Raw genomic sequence first — 21,165 nt, forward strand, 5'->3', positions numbered from 1 at the left:
CTCCTAGGCTGGGACTGCCAGGTGCCAGCTGGGGCCTTCCGTCTGCTGGCTGCCTGTGCTATCCTGTTTCAGAAAAAACCATTTCTATTCCAAGCTACAACTATTTGAAATTCATTCAAAGTGTAGCAGTAATTCATTCATTCAAGAAATTCAATCAGTGAATGAATTCAACTGAGTAAATGTTTGCTAGGTGAAAGCCATCACTCAACAAGACAGACAATCGCAAAACATCTGCTGTATGTTTCTGCAATAAGCTTTGTAATAGAACCCATTTTTAATTTTTTTAAAGATCAGTATTTGCTTGTTTAGTACTATTTTGGAATAATACTACTCCTCATAATTCAGGGGAATTTTTTAAACTAGATTCCATGGCATTGTGTATAAATGCCAGAAGAACCACCAAAACAACAGCAGCCTCAGGTAATAAAGAAAACCACTTTTAAAATATTACTATTGGAATCTATTATTTAATTATTGCAGTTTTAAGACTGTTCTGAATCGGTGTTAAATTGATATATGCGTGAGGCGGGCCACGGAAGGCCTGGATCTCTGAAATGACATGCACAACATTTACAGGCCTTGTGTGTATGTGGTATTCAGGAAGAGATTGATTTAAGCCAATATTTTCTACCTCGCCTGCACATTTATGTTGGCGGGATTTCACTGGTAAATATTGGTCTAAAGCAAACACTGAAATCTTTAATCACTTTTAGACAGACACTGCATTCTACCGCCTTAGGCACTGCATTCGGAAGGAAGAAACAGAGGAGAAGCGCAACTGATAGCCACCACCTTTCAAAGGCAAAAGGGAAAATCAAAGTTAAGTTAAATTCTTCAGAAGTAGAAATGCCAGGAAAACCATCGCCGGAATACAAAATGTTGTTTTTCTAAAGTCTGGAGCTGAGTTCAGTCAAGTGACGTAGTTTACAAACCAGGGGAAATTAGGGCAGGAACGGAAGTACCGCTAAATCAGGAGAAATTGGCCAAAGGAAGCTGAGCCGGCTGTGACACACACAGTGCTGGCTTCTTTCTCCGAATTTCAAACCATTCTTGTTTGCTACTGTGTCGAGTTGGGTTGCCACAAAACCTGGGCCTAATTTTATATTTTGTTGTATGCTGGTTGGAAGTTCTGAATCTGCTGCATAAAGCAACTGCCTGTCTACCTGCAAACAACGCTGCAAAAAAAAGCATTCTGTTAACCTTCCTCACACACACACAGCCCCACCCCAAAAAGAGTCACTCGGTTTTTCTAGTTCTATGCCTTCATTCACATCCAATGGTTCTTACTGAGTCATCCCGAACCCCATAAATCACCCTGAGAGCCTGAGTCTCTTGCTATGTTCCTTCCTCCAACCTCTAACTTCCACACTCCCTAAAACTCCACCCCTCTCATTTCAGACACCATGAGCTGCTTAGATGTTTTTAAGGATCTCTTCTGAAATCTATGATTATCTCTGGTTAATTAAACCACTGCAGCCCACATTTTGGGGTAGATGATGATAAGATTTGAAAGAAGCAGGGATTCTGCTGAATGAATGGCCACTCCTACAGAAGGCTGCCTGAAAGAAATTCTGGCTGCGTTCGCGCGCTCGGCGCTCGAGCTTCGTGCGCGCGATTCGATCCTTTCTGTTCTTGATGTCTGTGCTGCGCTGTATTTCTGTCTCGCATGCGTATTTGTTCTGGATTTCCTCTTCTTCTCCGTCCGTTCTCTTACTTCTTCTGTCTATGCTTCTTTCTTCTTCTTCTTTCTTCTTCTTCTTCTTCTTCTTCTCTCTCTCTCTCTCTCTCTCTCTCTCTCTCTCTCTCTCTTTTTTTCTTTCTTTCCTTTTTTTTAAATTTTGTATCCCAGGAAAACCTGAAGAGGTAGGACTGGGAGGGGAGGGGGGAGGGGAGAGGGGGGAGAGGGGAGTGAACATAAGAGACTCAGGTAGTGTGGTTCTCGCCAAACCTGGCTGAGGATGGAGGTCAGCTGGAGCAATCCTACAAAGAACAAGTTCTCAGAACCCACTCCAAAGGAACTGCTTCCGTGCATTGGGGTTTAGCCTGGGACTCAGCCTCAGGAGATTCAGGTGCAGCTCTTTCACAGACTGGTGCAATGTTGGAGTGTCAGCTTTGGATTCGGGAAGGATCAGAAGCCGAGCTCCAGCATGTACCTAGTGTGACTTCGGGCAAGTTGTGTAAGCATTCTGAGTCTCCGTTTTCTCACCTATAAAATAAGAATAATAACTATTTAATGAGGTTGTAGCAAAGATTAAATGAGGTAACATCCAGAGTCTCTCTTGTACTGCCTGACTTATGGTAAGTCAAAAGTCAAGTGAAGCCAATACAAATGTCTCCTTGGGACTTGCCCAACAAAGGCAGCCACTAAGACATTCCCAATGGCACTGAAGGCAGACTGTCTAAGTCTGAATTCTGGCTCCACTAAGTCTGTGACCCTGAGAAAGCTACCTAATTTCTCTATTTCTCATCTGTACAAGAAAATGATCTATTATATATAAAATGATACTCAGGTCAGGAAATGATGAAGATTTAATTAATGCATGCGTGTAAAGTGCTTGGAAACTATAACTGGTACTCAATAAATATTAACTGCAATCATTATTGTTATTACCACCTCTTTTTAAGCGAGCATTTGTGTAGGAGTGAATGTTGACCTTGGAGTGTTCAAGGCCTAGCTATAGCCTTATGATCTAGAACAGGGCTGTCCAGTGGAAATAAAATGCAAGCGCCACAGGTAATTTTAAATTTTCTAGTAAACACATAAAAAGAAACAGGGACAATTTGTTTTTATAATGTGTTCTACTTAACTCAATATATCCAGAATATTATCATTTCAACATGTAATCAAATATAAAACTTTATGGAGATATTTTACATAATTCTTTTCCTACAAAGTCTTGGAAATGCAGTGTGTATGTTACACCTACAGCCCATCTCACATTAGACTGTCACATTTTAAGTGCTCAGTGGCCACACGTAGCCAGTAACCACCATAATGAACAATGAAGAAATTTCAGATTTCTAAAGCAAGCGCCCTCATCTTGATGAGACCCAATGATGTCATTTGTAAAAATGGAGATAACTTTCATGGCTTTGTTTGCAGAAGAAAATGAGCAAACTTTAAAGTGTTTTTGCCAAAAGGAAAAGACTGTCTGTAGCAGGCTTTCTGTTCTCTGCAACACTCCACTGTCAAACACAACCCCCCCCTCACTTGGTGAAGTGCCCAAAGTCCTATGTGACCTGAGACATCACCCAGGAGAGCGCCAGGTGGAGGCACTTTCCTATAGGCAAGTGAGAGATTTTTAGCTGCTACTGTTTCTGGAAACTGGGAAGATGTTAAGCCTTCTTCTCCTCCCCATCTACCGCCTTCACTCCCAATGGCAAATACCTTTGCTTCTACTCTCCATTGATTCTTGAAATTCCTTTGACAACTTTCATTCTACAAGATAAATTTAAGATATAAGTAAACCTTCCATTCCCTCTGATAACAACCCAGTTTGAGACTTCATTACTTCTTAACTCCTGACTTTTCCTGCAAATAATAATCTCAGATATTGAGCTCCCTTTCCTTTATCCATCTGTGCTATCTCTGAACTTTACTTGTATCTTTCATATGGCAACTGTCAAAATCTATTTGAGATTCTAGTATGGCTTAGTGCACAGAGACCTGCAGTAAAGTACCTGAGTACAGCTATTTGGAGAAGAAATAAATGACAAAGTCTGCGTGTGATTGTGCAGATATCCACTGAATAGACAGAACGTCTCCTATATTAAAACTAGTAAGCCTAGAAATCTAATCAAGACCTGAGTGCAAATGAAATATAGAGCTCGTTAATTGTGGTAGCATTAAATAAATCAGCAAAAAGAAGGCAGTTTGTTTGGAGACTACTAAAGAAAGAACCAGCAACAAGCATCTCCGACATCATTTTACCCAATACTATTCAGTAGCAAGGTTGCATTCCTTTTTGGTCATCAATATCCCACTTACTGATATGTTGGGCATGTCAGCAGTTCAAACACTATTTTTTTTTTTTTTTACTCCTACTAGGCAATAGATATTGTACTGCATAAAAGACCAGCCAAAAAGCTATATTCCCTGATCTCAAAGAGATTACCATTAAATCGGTGAAATAAACGGAAAGAAAATAATTTCAATGAAATGTGGTCAGTTGAAAATAAAGACCCGCATGTGGTATTGTGGGAGCTTAGAAAAAGGGAATCCAACTTTATAATATTTAGAAAGCTTTGTAGGGGAGATGGCTCTAGGTGGAATCCTGAAAGATGAACGTGTCGGCCAGGGCCAGGTGAACAATGTTTAAGCAGAGACAACTGCAGTCTACCTCAGTGGTGGAGCTGAATATCTCAGGCTTGAGGAAAGCAGCCACTTAAATCACCCAACTACTCCCCTGCTCGGACTCCATGCTCACTATGCAATGTGATGGTTAGAATTTGGTCTCCCAGGTCAAGGCGCGTGTGATGACCAGGCGACATGAAAAATGTCCAGTAAATGATTGCTCTCCATACATCAACTCACTGGTCTCTGACTTCTCTTTGCCATCTTGTGGGTTGGCCCATTATAAGTGGAATAAAGTCAAACCACACTGACAAAAATCACATTCTGGACCTGAAAAGCTGAGGTGACAGGGAATTTAGTCACCAACCAAATACCACCATCCTAGAGGCCATATGGTTTAAATTCATGAGTATCTCAAATCCATTCACCTCTCTACATTTTCATTACTACTACGTAAGTCCAGCCATCGTCATCTCCTGCATAGGTTACTGCAATAAAATAAGTAATGATGCTACTAGCTACTGGCATGAACTTACCAGGTGCTGAGTACTGTTAATAAAACAAAAAGCAGAGCCAGAAATCAAACTCAGGTATGTCTTCCTCCAGATCCTGAGCTTTGCAATACTATTTAGTTAGCCACCTTGCTAACTAAATTCATTTGTGCCTTCGAGTTCACTCTCCAAATTGCAGCTGGAATGATCTTTTTAAAATGCAAATTGGGCTTGGTCACTCCTTTGATAAGGCTCCGAAAAGTTTCCTTATTGTTTCCAGAAGTCCAAGGTTTTCTCCATGGCCTTCCATGGCTGTGTATGAGCTGATCTGAACTTTTTATATCAGTCTTTCTGTGTTCCCACCACATGGACTGCACTCTCTCAGTTCACTGAGCACACCCTGATGTTCCTCTGACCTAGAATGCTTCCCTCCCTCTTATACCTAATTCTGTTTTGTTGTTGTTGTTTTTAATTTTTACCGGAGGATATTTTTTCCATTGATTTTTAGAGAATAGAATGGAGGGGGAGAGACCGAGAGAGAAACATCCCTGTGAGAGAGACACATTGATTGGTTGCCTCCCACACATGCTCCAGCCAGGCCCAGGGATCAAACCTGCAATTAAGGTACATGCCCTTGACCGGAATCAAACATAGGACCATTCAGTCTGACTCTCTATCCACTGAGCCAGACTGGCTAGGGCTATAACTAAGTTTTATTCCTTCAAATATAACTTTCCAAGATAGGCCTTCCTTAAATTCTATTCATTCCGATTTCTCACACTTTTGGTCCCCTGTTTCTGCTGATTGATACCAACACAGGTGGATAATTAAGTTCCTTGAGCATTCTTTCACTTTGATGGTAGATGTTATTAACTGATGAGCACAGATGCTCATTAGTAACTAAATGCCAAAGTCAGAGGCCTTTTGAAGAGCAGGTTTTATTAAGGGTAAAAAACATTGAAAAAGTAGGATATAGAGCAAAAGGAAAGAGAGCTATGAGGGTGGCACATCAAAGACATAGTTATGCTTATAGAAGCCTGTCTGGGTGAAAGAAGAGAAACTTGGGCCATTTTTTTTTATAACAGGCCCCATGGCTTAACAAAAACGGCCATGATATTCAGAGAACTTGGGTTTTCTCCTTCCCACTTCCTTTTTCCCTTCCTTCTCCCTCCCTCGTCTCTTATCCCTTTCCATCTCTCATCTCTCCTCTCCTTCCCTCTCCTTCCCTTCCTTCCCTTCCTTCCCTCTTCCCCTCAGCTCCTTCTTCCTCCCCTTCCTCCTCCTCCTTTCTAGCCACCTGGTCCTCCTCCTCCTCCTCCTCCTCCTCCTCCTCCTCCTCCTCCTCCTCCTTCTTCTTCTTCTTCTTTCTCTCTCTCTCTCTCTCTCTCTCTCTCTCTCTCTCTCTCTCTCTCTCCCTCCCTCCCTCATATCAGATGACTTTGAGTAAATCATTAAATAGATCTCCAAGTTTCAATTTTCTCACACGCATAATGGAAAATGTGTGTCATAATAATAATAATTTCTATCTCATGAGGTTTCTTTTTCAAGGAAAAAAATGAGATCTGCAAGTGAAAGTGCTCGGTAAACTGTCAAATTATATATACAAATGCTGGTTGTGATTAAAGTTTTTTTTTTTTTGTGTGTGTGTGTGTGTTTGTGTGTGGGTGTGTTTTGTTTTGTTGTTGTTGTTTTTGTAGTCTGAGAGGAGTTTGCTAAGGAGATTGGCATCACAGTGACCTACTTTTCACTGTTATTTCCCTTGAGGACAGTGAACCTCTTCTGTGAATCCACCCAGCATGAAATCCCTTTCATATGCAATTGCAAAGTTCCATATTTATAAAGACACATTAACAAAGTTCTGCCTAAAGACAGGCCACAGAGGTCTTACAAAATGCCTTTAGAATAATTGTTTACATAGTGCATGTATTATCCCAGTTCCTGTGATTGGTTTTAGAATGTGTTACTCAAGGCTTACACAACATACTTTTTGAAATGTTGCACTGTAACACAGGTGCATTTCATTCATCAAAATGAAATATATCTTTGGACTTAATAACTTTGGATGAAAAGTTGATACTAAGAATAAGGGAAAAATGACCAAGACCACTAAATAAATAGGCTAAAAGTCCCAATCTAACACCTTTAAACAAGGAGGGTGATCTCCACATGTGTGAAAATGTTTTACATTTTAACAAATACTTATTGCACTGTGAGGAGGAATGAAGGAATGAAACAAGCGCGCTAACTTTACCACAGGTAGAGTCTAGTGAGGACATCTACAGGGCCGGAAGCTTGTGGATAAAGCGAGAGTCACAAGCTGAATGTAGAGATCCAACTAACACACACTTCTCACTTCCAAGCATCAGAAGAGTGGTTTTTTAGTTTTCCCCATCAAGGACTCCTTTATTATTATTTTCCCCGTGGAGCCATTGCTTTAGAAGATTTTGTCTACGAAAACAAAACCTGTATTTCAAGGTCATAATTAGTCTACCAAATTAAAATTTTTGGTTATTTTATGAAGGGTTATTTAATGTCATTTCAGTTATTTAATGGTGTTCACAAATGAAGAGCTGAGACAGGTCTTGTTGATGTGTTTTCCTCGTAGTATCGAGTTTGTTTTGAGGTGAAAGGTGCAGATTTAGCTGTGACCCCTGTTCGGTGCCCTGTTTTCATGGAGCACTCCTCGTCATCAGGCTGGGGTAGCTTCATGCTAGCTTGCCTCACACTCATGTGCCACCAGGCCATTGCATAGGCCAGTGGGCGGCAAACTCATTAGTCAACAGAGCCACATATCAACAGTACAACGATTGAAATTTCTTTTGAGAGCCAGATTTTTTAAACTTAAACTATATAGGTAGGTACATTGTTATTAACTTAATTAGGGTACTCCGAAGGCTTAGGAAGAGCCACACTCAAGGGGCCAAAGAGCCGCATGTGGCTCGCGAGCCGCAGTTTGCCGACCACGGGCATAGGCCATTGTGTCGTTTGGGTACTGATCAAAGGTACTCAGCCAGCTGATGGGAGCTGAAATCTACCTCATGCATCATTTCCCGTGCTTTCTTCCCAAGCTGCCTGCCAACAGAGGACACAATTTTCTCACTTCACAAAGACACTTGGGGTGGGGAGCAGGAGGGGAGAGGGAGCGGGTAAGGCGCCCAGCTTCACAGTGCAATGGACCATACAATTCCTGAGGTGTCCTGTCATTGCTGTAACCCAGCACCCAGCAGCAGGTTTGGCACATAGCAGACACTCAATGTATTCTGTGGAATGGATGAATGAACAATAGGTTTCTTGTACAATTCTCCACATCTGAAGGTCCACTGATTTGGTGTGTCAGTCGGGATTTGGTGAAAGCAGAATGATGTATCAGGCCAGGTCTATATTTTAAAAGAAAACACCAACGATCTCTAACCAAGAGGCAATTCCCTATGTGAAGTCATGTGGTGGGAGGGACGCTAGGATGTCATGGCCGTGTGCTCTCCTCCCTAGCACAAGAGGCCATCCAACTCAGCTAACAGATAGGTGGCACCTCAGGAAAGTAACCAGAGCCAGAGAGAGAGCTCAGGGGCCAAAAAAGTTCCTGACAAGTGCCAGGCGCTGTGCCAAATGCTTGGTGTGCTTTGATTCACTGAATTCTCACTGCCGGTTTTACAGGTAAAGGAATGGAGGCACATTCAGGCTACTTAACTAAGGTCACACTGCTAGTAAAGCAAAGTCAGGATTCATAAACAGCTGCGTCAGACTCCAACATGTTCCTCTGAATTTCAGTTATTAGGAGCGTTCTAGTCTATACAATATCAAAACCAGTGTCTGTTGGGTGTTGGTTTTCAGCTGTGTGAAATTTACTCAAACTCTATGGATACCCATTGCTATAGTTCCAACAAAAGAAAGGAAATGTGTTTTTAGGAACCTGGCTCTTTATGCTGGGCTTTCCCTAGATGGGACTATCTGTTGAAAGTGTACATGGAAAATCAGGCAGAGAAAAGTGCACAAATCACAAGTGTAGAAGTCTGAAAATTTTCATAAAATGAACACACCCATGTAACCAGACCAAGAATGAGATCATTGTCAACCCCATAGAAAGCCCCCTGATGTCCCCTCCCAGTCACTAACCTCCCAAGCTAACCACTATCTTTATTTCTAATATCATAGATCATTTTGGTTCTTTTGAACTTTCTCTAGCTGAATCCTATTTTTATGTACTCTAATATCTGGTGTCTTTTGCCTGACATTATGTTTATGAGATTTTATCCCTGTGGTTGCCATGGCAATTGTTCTGATTGATTCAAACCACCATACAACATCATGAATAGCTACCAGCTTCTCTAGTGGGAAGAGAGTCTGATTATGTGAGACAGATTTTTAAAAAAAGAAAAGAGATTATTTACATTTCTTTTCTATGCACTGTCTTTGAGTAGAAAGTAGGGGAAACTTGACAGATATGCTTCTGATATGATATGCAGAGCTATGTTAAAATTGCATTTAGAAAGACCTTATATGTCAGGAATCTAAAATAGCCAAACTCATAGAAGCTGAGAGTAAGATCATAGTTACCAGGGGTTGGGGGAAGGACATTGGGAACGTGTTGGTTAAAGGGTACACAGCTTCAGATATACAAGGTGAATCATCCTAGAGATCTGTACAGTGCTTTTCAGTTAATACTGAGCCATATATGTAAAAGTTTGTCAAAAGGGCCAATCTTATGTTAAATGTTACTATCACACACACACACACACACATACACACACACACACACGCACACACAGAGGGAGAAAGGAAACTTTTAGGGCACCTGAGGTCTGTTACCAGCTGGGGCACTGACTTCATAACTGCTGAAATCTGTTTCCACGTTTTCAAACTATGAGCCGGAGCTATTTGTGGCCAGGCCGAGGCTTCCCATTACCTTTTCCTGTCTGTCCCCCTTCTCTGGTTCTCCTTCTCAGCGCCTCTCTGCTAACACACACACTTTTCTACTGAATTTGTGTGAAAAAAAACCACCTGAGGAAATTGGGATATGGCCTAAGTATTAGCTGAAATGGAAAATTATTAAAACAGAAAAGGGGAGATCATTGAAAAAAGAATATTACCAAACAGTTTGTATGGTATGATCCCATGTTGATTGTGTACATACACATGTACACATGCACATACATACAGGAGAGGATATGCACAAAGGAGGTAGCAGTGATGGTCTCTGCTTGGTAAAATGTGACATTTGTATCATTTCAAACTTTTGCTTCTCTGTAATTTTCTATAATGCCTATATCCCATCAAGAAATGCAATATTCACAAATTGTGCAAAATATTTAATCTTGTCAGTCTAATTTCATGTGCATTCTCCTGTTCTATCTTCCCTGTAAGAACAGGGTATTTCCCCTGCATTTTACAGAAAGAAATTTAGTCTCAGCAAACTCCGGTAACTTGCCTGAGGTCACCCGCGGAAGCAAGATGCAGGGCCAGAACATACAGGTCTTCTGAGTAAAGATTGCGCAGCCTCCCTGTGCTAGTGGCTGCTAGGTGGGTCAGAAAAGGAAATAGAAGACGCAAGAAATGACAACATTTAGGAAAGCAATTACGCAATTTTAAATAGAAAAGACCTGAAGGTAAGATGTTACTTTAAATGCAGCATTTTTAGGAATGCATGCATTTTCAGCACTGACTTAAATCCTCTGTTTCTTCAACCAAGGTATAGTCTTGCCAAGAATCTTGCTCTGATCATTTAACATCTACATCTGAGCTGGTGCCTTATGGTAAATTAAAGATGATCATACCTCTTCAGGGCCTGTCACACACACATGTTGCAAGGATTAATGAGGAGTGTGCTTGGCGTTCCTTTGAGAAAAGAGCCATATGAATGCCACGTGTTATTACCAGATTAATATTAATTATAATTATTCATCCATCCTCTCTTCCTGTTTCTCAGGACTGAATTCAATACCTACCAGATCCACAGAAGGAAGTAAATCTTCCTTTGCCACTCTTGTTGAAGTGAAAGAGGAAAAGAAGGGAAGAATGGAAGGGAGGTTGGTTCTTCCTTTTCCTTCTGGAAATTTTTGACAAAGAGAGTTGACCCCATGACCATACACTGTTCCATTACCTGCTCTTATCCCCTCGAGACTTGCTTCTGTGGTATCAAGCATTGTTCCTTTTCAGAGCCATTTCTATAAGACAGGAAACAGGACCAGTTCCATGGGCATACAACCTGTGCAGTCACATAGCGCCTCCCCACCCCGGAATGTTTCATAGTTGCTGTCTTGAAACTCAGAATAATTTTATCTTTGATTTTTAAGTGTGTGTGTTTTTTTTAAAGTGAAGTCTGATGGGACAATGCAGTATACTCCAGTGGCTTTAGGACCTTGGCTCTTATGCTGTTGCTCTAGCTCCTGCCACCTGCCTGCCTCCCCTGGACAGTTTCTCAGCCACCCATCTTCCTGACCCCTGGCAATGTGAGACTCACCTAGCATCCCTCTCCCTGCCCTCACCCATGACCACAGCTGACCTCATCCATTCCCAGTGGGAGCCTGAGTGCAGATGCAAAGAGTTAGATGTGTGTGCTGTGCAAAGTCTCAGGTGGGGCTTGGCAGCACCCATCCATGCCCTGGGTTGGCATGGCTATAAAATGGTAGGCAATGGCCCTGTCATGGTGGGAGTGAGCCTCTGGGCCACCACTGGTCCAGGTTACCTAGCATGTCCCGGTGCAGAGGCTGTAGTCATATATTTGCTGTGGATTGGCACCATGAGGAAGGGAAATGTGTGGCTTTCTCAGAGCCTGACCCTAGCTGGGGCACGGCACATCAGTATGGAGCTGGCAGGTAGGCACACCCCAGCAACTGGTGGGCTGTGCATGTGCCCTGTGTCAGAGGATGCAGGGCCTCCGGAGTCCTATGAGGGTCTGTGCTCTTCTCATGGTGTCCCCATGCCTGGGGCACACAACATTTAAGAGTGAAGAAAACACTCCACACCATTCATTAATTGTGACAAATGTGCCATAATAATGTAAAATGTTAACGGTAGGGAAACCTGGATGTGGGATATGTGGAACTCTCTGTATTGTCTTTGCAACTGTTCTGTAAATCCAGATCTATTTTAAATAAGAAGTTTAAGAGAAACAACAACACTGTGACAAGTCGAGAAGGAAACTCTGGAAGAAAGGAAAAAGCTTCATATTTTACTACCTTTAACAGCACTTCTTCCTGCGTTTTGAGCAAGGGGCCCTGCATTTTCATTTTGTACTGTGCCCTGCAAATGACGTAGCTGATCCTGAGAGGGGAAACCTTGTTGAATATGCAGTTTTTCCTTTCTGGTTCTCCAGCCCCCACCCTCACAAATGCCAGGCCTTTGGGTTACTTGGATTGCCGTGAATAATTATATTCCTATGTATTGACTACCTACTAAGAACTAGCTACCATACCAGATGCTTTATATACTCCATCTCATTGTATACCTTTATAACCTTATGAGGTAAATATTTGCATCCTTATTTTAAGATGTAGGAAGTTGAAATCCAGGATCACACAGTAACTGGTAGAAGAGAAAGTCAAAATGTGTGAGTCTCACTCTAAAGCTGCTCTTTCCACAGCGATACAGTTGTTCCATCCAGCCTCTGGGTGTCCAAGTGCTTGCAGGCTGCCTGAGCGAGCACTTCGGTTTCCATTCTTCCAGGCACTCACTGAGTATCTGCTGGTACCGAGCTCTGAATCTGGTGCTGATGCTACAAAGTTATAACGTGGAGGGCAATCCGAGCTGCACTGGTCCTTTCCTGTGGCTGAATCATAATCGGCAGGGCTTTAACGCTCCCATACTTAGCCCACTCTGACACCTGTGCCTTCTGTCTTAGTCACTATGATAAGAAAGCTCTACAATGGAGCACGAAGAGAGTCTTGACTGTGTATTAAGAATCTGGGAAGGAACAAATTCTTATTAATGTAAAAATGTCGTATTTTTCACTTAAAAATTATTGTGGCTGACCAGGATAAGAGAGGGGAGTGGAGTAAGTTCCTGTCTCATCTATTGGCCTGTCACTAATATCTCGTATTATACCAGGTCGAGGAGCACATCTGCTTGTTCTGTGTAATAGACCAGTGATCAACCTTTTTCATCTCATGCCACATGTCAACTAATTACTAAAATTCTGTAACACACCAAAAAAATCACACCAAAAATATTTTTTTGCTGATCTGACAAAAAAAAGTATAATTTTGATTCATTTACACCGGACGGCTATTGTATTGGCTGTTATCATTTTTTAGTTTGACAACCTAAGGGAAAAAAGGTCAAGGCCATTGACTAAATAGTCAGGTATTGCATGTTTTAAAAATTCTTGCATCACACCAGTTGAAAATCTCTGTAATAGACAATGAATACGCTGTGGTGATAACAATCGGATCTTTGAAGAGTCCGTCCACCTCATTCTTCAGTGCTTCCACTGCTATCATTACTGTGTTTCCTTTGTCAAGTGTGAGTGCAAATCAGGGCCCTTTTGTCCTCTTAGTGAAGGAAAAATGTGATATATCATCTTAGAGCCATTTTGCATATCAGCTGATTCAGCAGGCTCTGAGTGAGTGTCACTCACTCCCACCATCCTGGTGAATGGCTGATCTTAGTCACTGAGAACCACCGGTTGTGATATGGAAGACACTAAGGTAGCAAAGCCTGGGTAGTTAGGAAGTGGTTGGACTTTTTTCTTTTATGAGAGACCAGGAATGAGGAGGGGAGGGTTGTCACTTCAGAAAAAGCTTCCTTGGAAGAGGTACTCTGTGGAGAAAACAGAGGAGGCGGGGGCCGGGGGGGGTGTCTTTTGGACACACTAGAGAGTACCAGTAAGTGAGGAGATTCTTTGTGCTGCCCCAGCATTGCAAAATTGAGGAGGAAGAAAGGTGGGGGGAAGGTATGTACAAGGTTGGCTTGAAATGAGTTTTACTAAAAACACCTCAATTCTTGACTGCACATTTTTGAGGAGTGTGAAAAAAAAAAAATAGAGGAAGTCACCTCCAGTGGTTTTGTGGGTTTTTAAAGTATGACATACAGGATATTGAGTTTTAACCCCTGTTTATTCTGAAGTGAAGGCATATTTGGGGAATGAACAAAACACCTATTCTTTGAACTGTGCATCTGTGACCAAGGGATCCCGTCACTGGGAATCACTCTTCTGTTTATTCCCTTTTCTGCTATACACGTCAATACATTCACATAATAATAAAAAGCTATTTGATCTCCCTAGACTTTCTTTGTGAACATATGAAAAATGTATTCTACATGTGACAGGAATGTGTGTCGTCTTTCCTGCCTCAGAGCATTCTGTACAAGATTTTTACTTTTATCAGTGCTTGCACTTGGACAGGTTGGTAAAGTTCATGGATGGCAGGCCCCCCAGACTCAGTCATGTATGCAGGAAAGTCTGACTGATTTGTATAACTGTCTGTAGCACCACAAATTCATCTGGCATTTATGAAATGCATTCAGTGTTTACTAGTATGGGGTTCTCCAGTCAGTAACCTTAAGCATTAATTTAGACTCACAAGCTTTTGGGTATGGAATGACATGTTGTAAACACTTAAAAAGAGCTTTACTATCCAGCAAAAATATGACCTTAAACACAGCATTTTTTGAACGGACCACCGAGAGACATACCCAGAAAGCCTAGATTCCTCTAGCGACAAATCAGACATTAATCAAAATGCACATCGGCAGCCTTCCCATCTGGCTCCACCTGAAAGTCCGGTTCAGAATTTCCCTGTGATCCGGGCCCTTGCAGAGAAGTTTGAGCTTTGTTTAGTATAACAAGAGCTGCCCGACTCCCAGGCCAATAAACGTGTTCACATAAAACTCCAGACAGTCTCCCTTAGACTGAAGTCTTATCGGGGAGACCTCATTTCGCCCCTGCTTAGAGGAGAGATGGGGGGGGGGGGGATTGCCCATGCCTCTCTCTCACTGGTGCGGGTCAGTGTTTGCAGAATTAAACGTTCATCCAGCATGCACACACGTTCCCCTGAGTGAATGACCGCGTAGTCTTCCAATGACACTGTCAGCCACCCCCACCCCTCCAACGTCGCCTTCCTGCTTCATGTAGAAGAACAGCAAAGGGAGGCAAGGCTTTCCTCATTTCTCCTCTTGCCGGCAAACACTCAGAAGTGACATCACGCACCCTAAAGTGCCCCTAGATGACTAAGGCGGCGGAGCCTGAGAACGCTCCCTGCCTCTGCCCTGAGTGTCGGACACATGTATGCTGATGAGCTTATAAGAGACAGCTCCCCGCCTTCTTCCTCAGAGGAAGTTTCTTGCTAGATCACAGACACCTCATCCAGGCAGGGGGCGTGAAAACTTGGCAGGGGCCATTCCGGGCAGAGAGCACCACGGTGATTTGTTCTCCTGGTGGAGAGAGCTGGAAGGAAGGAGTCGGCACACAAATAATGAAGGAGCTCGGAGCCACCTTCAGTAGCACCGGGATCAGCAGCAGCGGCAGCGGTGACTCTGCTATGGACAGCCTGCCGCCGCTCCAGCCTAACTACATGTCTGTGTGCTTGTTTGCAGAAGAACCTTATCAAAAGTTAGCGATGGAAACTCTGGAGGAACTGGACTGGTGCTTAGACCAGCTAGAGACCATCCAGACCTACCGCTCTGTCAGCGAGATGGCTTCTAACAAGGTAAGAGAAGGGCGTTTGATTCCATCAAGTGGGGCTGTGCGGGGAGCTCCCGGCTCCCCCGGCCGCTGCCTGCCTGCAGCAGAGGTGCAGCCTGGATGCGACCTGGAGGGTGGGTTTGTTGATCTGCCTGAGAGGATCCTGCCTCCAGGTGCCACGCTTTGCTTGGGTCTTGATGCTGCAGAAAAGTTTAAAAATCCTCAGTGCGCTATAATTCCCAGAAACCAAACTTCTTTCTTCTTGATGGAGTTCGGCTATGTTTGGGTTCAGATGTGCTTATAACGTGTACAAGTCACTATACAAATGTGAATGCCTTTTAAATAAACAATTATCAGAAAGGTACAATCTGAATGGATCTATAGGGTAAAATGCATAAAATGTGGCATTGCAATCCGGTGTTTGACGTGTGTGTTGTTGTCGTTTTAATAAGAAAATGGCATGTCCTCCAGATATCAATGGAGAGAACGGTTTGCCCTGAAGTTTCATAAATTCTGAAATTCTTCTCAGGACATTCTGGGATTTTCTAACATTTATGTTGTGATGCTGGCATGGCTAAGATTTAAAAAAAGAAACAATATACCTGGTCTCAAAAAAGGAAAGTGTTTTTTCTAAAAAGTTTGCTGCTTTTTAAAGTGGAATCACTTGAAATCAAGTTTCACCCAGATTGCAAAGAAATGGTTTTATGTACAATCCTCAGACAAAACCTAGTGTTGAAGAACTTTATAGTATATCATTTGTTTAATTAACACCTGGTTTTAGACTGTAGTGAAAGTTGTTGCTCTTGGCTTATATTTTTCCCTTGGAGAGTGTGTGTGTGCGCGCGCGCGTGTGCGTGTGTGTGGAAAGCCTTAACACTGTACACTCATAAGGACACATTTTCAGAATCCCCAGTCCTACTAGCCTGGGGCATTTTCTCATTGTCTTATGGTTCTAGGGCTGGAAAGAGATTTTACTCCCTACCTGTCAGCATGCATTTTCCAGCCACAGACACCCTAGCAAAGGGGGGCCCCTCCTCCCCCTTTCCTGGGGTTAAAAGTATCACCTTCCCATCAAGGCTCTTCCCAGTATCTGAGCAGGGGAAGCTTGGCACTTCAGGAGGTCCTGCAGGAGGGGAGGGCAGACTCTGCTCACTCCTGGTTTATTGGTTAATGAAAGAGCAAATAAATAAATAAGCTCCTTTCTTACATTTTAGTTCAAATTGAAGTAAAAAAAGAAAGGGGTTTAACTATGTATTGATCTTTCTCTGAAGTTCTCCATTGAAGGCTGCATTTTGGGTTTTTCCAGGCTGTTGTAAATCTTAAACAACTGCTTCCCCAAGAGGAAAGCTTAACTGCGTAATTTCTCCAAACCACCCTGTGATCCATGTGTAAGCATCTCACACACGCTTTACCTACCTTGGAGCGTCCACAGATGTGTGTTGTGATCACTGACACCCATGCGAGGCGTAGATGCAATCCCCCAGGGTAGTTGTTCAGCAGGTGTCACCACAAAGGACATGTTGAACTTTCTTCTGGAGTCACTAAGATGAAGTAGGTAATTAACTCCAGGGGGGTCGGGGGAAAAATACTCATTGAGAAACTGCAAATTGCCATTATGTTTTCATTTTGAGTGTTGGTGCGTTGTAGATTCAAACTAGGTTTGAGTCTGGAAGGCTGAAATTAGATATTGTGTGTTTTACAAATTTATTTAAAATTTTTTATATTCAGTGTCATAGTTGATAAGACTCTGAGACCAGAGACTGTGCCGGTCCTGGTAAGAATTCCAGTCACTTCAGGCTTCCGCTCCTCCTTTATGGTGTCATGTGCAGGAAGCAATGAAAGTTGAATAGAGCTAACCCTAAGGAAAGGGCTAAACCCTAATTCTGATGCAGCTAGCTTAAGTAGAAGGCATGCAGGTTCACCTGTTTTCTAACTCTACAGTGGAAAGGTTGAAGGGCAAACCACTTACCCAGAGGATGAACAATGCCCAGCTGACAGCTGAAGTCAATCTGAATTTTTACAAAGATCTCCCTCTTTTTACTTAGCTCCTCCCCACCCCCACCCCAAGTACTGATTACTTAGGTAATTATCTCAGGTGAAGTTTAATCCATAGCAATATATAACATAATATAACATAACGTCACATAACATAATTAATATAATAAATAGTTTTGTGGTAACCAAAAAAAGAATTGATCTATGCTAGTTATAGATCTGTGGTAAAAATAAATCTCACATTCAGTTTTACATGTTGTTAAAATTCTGGAGCATTTCATCCTAGTTGCTGTTTGAAAAATATAGTCGTCATCATCATTCTGTATAGTCTTATTTGGTCATCCTTTGCTTACTCTCAATGAACAAAGGAGCCACTGCAAATCTCTGAGGTAAACACTTGAAAGTAAGTGTGAAGATGTTCTATAGAGGCAGTAAATGAAAAACCTGAGCTTCAGAGTCAAAAGATCCTGGTTCAAATCCCGTCTCGTTTGCTAGCTACTTGACCTTGGCCAACTTAACTCTATGACTTAATTTTCTCATCTGTAAACAGGGATAAAAGTGGTACCTACTTCCCAGGGTTGCTGTGAATGAGATAATGTATCTAAAGCACTCAGCAAAGCACCTGTTCAATAAAATGATAACTTACTAATAGCATATACTATCTTTGCAAAAATGTATGTGTCCCTAGGTCTGATCAGCTAAGTGACCTCTGAACTTATTTAAGAATTGTATTTGCAACCTCTGAACTTATTTAAGAATGGTGATAGGAGAGCCAGTGTTTTGCTCAGGGGGTGTTTGGGAATTACATACGGGCCTGTGTATATGCAGCTGGTAGAGGGCTGACTGTCTAGTGAAGGAAAAACAAGCAGTCCTTCATATTTACTTCATCTGGGTAGGGTTGTGTGTGTTTTTTTGTTTGTTTTTCTTCCTTAACCCTTTTACAGTTTGAAGAAAACTGTGACTCGAAAATTATCACTGGCTCCCCCAAGTGTGCTTCAGAGCCCAAAGAGTTAGATTAAAAACTGTGTCTGTGACTTATAAAAACATAGTCTTCTTGGCCCAAATTTCCCTCAGTCCTTCATGCTGGCCACAGGCCAAAGGGAATCCCAAAATTATAAAGAAAGATGCAGCCAGGTAAGTTACTATCATAGGTTATTTCCCCGCAAGAATCACAAGATAGAATAAATTAAGCAGGAGTTTTATGAGGCAATGACATGGTTTTTCAAGATGTAAAGGATGTCTAGTGAACTTTTTACTAGCAGTCCAAGTTCAGTTGGATGTGTGAGAGCTGTTTTCTTGAAGGACAGATGGCCTTCTTAGATTTGTTGATTAATTTTGGTGTTTCAAATTTTATCGCCTCCTGAATAAGAAGAATTGTTTTATACTTCAGTGAAATGCATCAGAGCATGAGTTCCTCAGTGGCAAAACAGTCAGATGTTTTGAAAACAGGATGCTTTGGCTCTGCATTATAAAAAAAAAAAAAAAAAGAGGAACGGAAAGAGAAACAGTATAGAAAGGAAGAAACCCAATAGCCTCAGCAGGATCCCCAGCCCAACAGGCATAAACACTGACCTATCTTCCTGACCTTCACTGTGGCTCAGTTCCTGCCCTCCTGTCACCAAAGCCTGTTGAAGTCATTGGAGGAGGATAGGAGGAATGGCGCAGCTGCTGTGCGGGTGACTAGAATTTCCTGTCTCCTTCCTGACAGACGCAGTCAGAAAAGTACAGAGTTGCAACAACAGTGGCTGAGGAAGGACCCACACTGAACAATCCCACTGGGGTGTAGCTGTGACTGATGAGGAAGCGGGGAGCTTTTACTGGGAAACAGAGTCTCTTGCCTAAAATTTTCAGGTGAAATACGTCAAAGGGGTCATTTTTACCCAGTAGATTGAATGTTTTACAAAAGATGAACGTGCTGTGGTATTCGTTAAGGACCTCTGTCCAAGCAACTCCCAATTGTTCTAACTGGAACCCTCCACAGTCCTTTTCTTTCTAGACTAGCTTTGCCCTGGGGCTATTTCATGTGCAATACAAAGGTTTGAGCCTTATCAGGAAAATGGATGCTCTGTTGTTGAAAAGAGCATTCCTGAATAATATCAGTACTGGCTTTAGGATGAAGCATCAGGATCTGACACATCAGTAAATGTTTCCTAAGAAAATCTGTAAGAAGGAATGGTAGACTGATGTTTCTTCTTTTCTGAAGGCATTATGAAGTCCACTACCCATACCGCTACAGGGGAAGTGAGTTCTGGCTACGTGGGTTTATTTTTCTAGTTGCTCAAGTGTGGTCCTACTGGAGTGTTGAACATAAAAGCAACTAATTGACTAATTGCCTGTGCTTTTGGGTGGGAGGGACAAAGCCACACAATTCTACCAATCTGGAACCACCTGGGACCCACGCAATGGGATATTGGAATGTGGTCATGATTGACTGATTATGTTAGTGGTGAAACAGCACCAAAATGTTACCAGAAGAGTTAGACTAGACCTCAGTTCAGCAACCTCAATTCTTGAGTTCAGCTGAGAAAGAATTCAGAGCCAAGGAACTCAGTCGACAGAGAAAGTTTTCAGAAAGTCGTGAAGATAGAAAGAAATGAGCCAACTGGGCTGTATGGGCTCAGGAAACGAGTTACAGAGGCAAAAGAAAGGTCCTTGGAGCTTAGGAGAAAGAAAGACAAAGGTGGCGTGCCTGGGGGAAATAGAGAGGAAAGGGCATGGACATGCTCTAGAGCAGCGGTTCTCAACCTGTGGGTCGAGACCCCTTTGGCTGTCGAACGACCCTTTCACAGGGGTCGCCTAAGACCATCCTGCATATCAGATATTTACGTTACGGTTCATAACAGTAGCAACATTACAGTTATGAAAATAATTTTATGGTTGGGTCACATGAGGAACTATATTTAAAGGGCCAGAAGGTTGAGAACCACTGCTCTAGAAAGAGAGAGAGAGAGAGAAAAGGCACAGTAGGTCCTCTGTCCTGAGTGTTTTGATCCCCTCTCTAAAGGTGGGGATCTCAGGGGAAGTCCCAAGGGAAAACCTCAATGGAATATTCTTCAGCTTTCCAGGTGTGTCCTTTCAAGGCCGTGGTTTCTACTGACTGGTCGGTGCCAGGGCAGGGGGTCATCGGTGGTTAGTCATCAAAGCTGGTCCTGATGTCAGCCGTGGCGTCACCCCACCTGGTCTTGCTGCTTTTCTGGGCCTAGAGCTGAAACACAACTGAAGCCTAGATGTTATCTCTAGTTTGACTGTAACTCTGAGGCTTTGTTACTAAGATTAATTGATGCCTGTCAGAATCACATTGTCTTGAGGGCTTAATGCTTAAGGGAGTGGTTGTGCAAGGGCTTGTATGGGAGTCATATGAGGCTATTCTCCACCCGCCTTGCCTTGTTCATCCTCTAAGGGGGTCTACCACCTGACTAGCAGCTTGCCAGGGGAGGAATGGTCAAGGGAGGGTCTGAAACTCATGATCAATGATATGAAAGGTCAGGGGGTCTAAACCATATGACGAGCGATATGCTAGGGGAGGAAAGGTCAGCCTGGGGGTGAGGTCCTTGTTTTCCCAGTTTTGCCTGTTTCCAGGCACCCAGGGCTTTCCACTCTGGTGACCTTCCCTACCTGGCCTATCATCCTTGCTCTGCCTATGCCTGTCTGACTGGCTACTACAATTACCCTAAAGTTAGCTGAGTCATTTTGTATCTAATTGAATAATCAATAACTATGGGAAATATTGGATCCAGCAGAACTAAAAGGATATAGATTGTATAGAT

General features: G+C 42.6%; 1 protein-coding gene across 1 annotated transcript in view; it reads left to right on the forward strand.

The window, feature by feature from the left end:
• The window catches only part of PDE4B (phosphodiesterase 4B), a 430,076-nt gene that overhangs the window by 375,434 nt on the left and 33,477 nt on the right, over positions 1 to 21,165 (forward strand). Inside the window, exon 7 of the mRNA XM_036352564.1 lies at positions 15,316 to 15,428. Coding sequence (XP_036208457.1) covers positions 15,316 to 15,428 — 113 coding nt within the window. The remainder of the gene's footprint in view (positions 1 to 15,315; positions 15,429 to 21,165) is intronic.

Source organism: Myotis myotis, unplaced genomic scaffold, assembly GCF_014108235.1.
Source record: "Myotis myotis isolate mMyoMyo1 unplaced genomic scaffold, mMyoMyo1.p scaffold_m19_p_2, whole genome shotgun sequence".
Taxonomy (NCBI): domain Eukaryota; kingdom Metazoa; phylum Chordata; class Mammalia; order Chiroptera; family Vespertilionidae; genus Myotis; species Myotis myotis.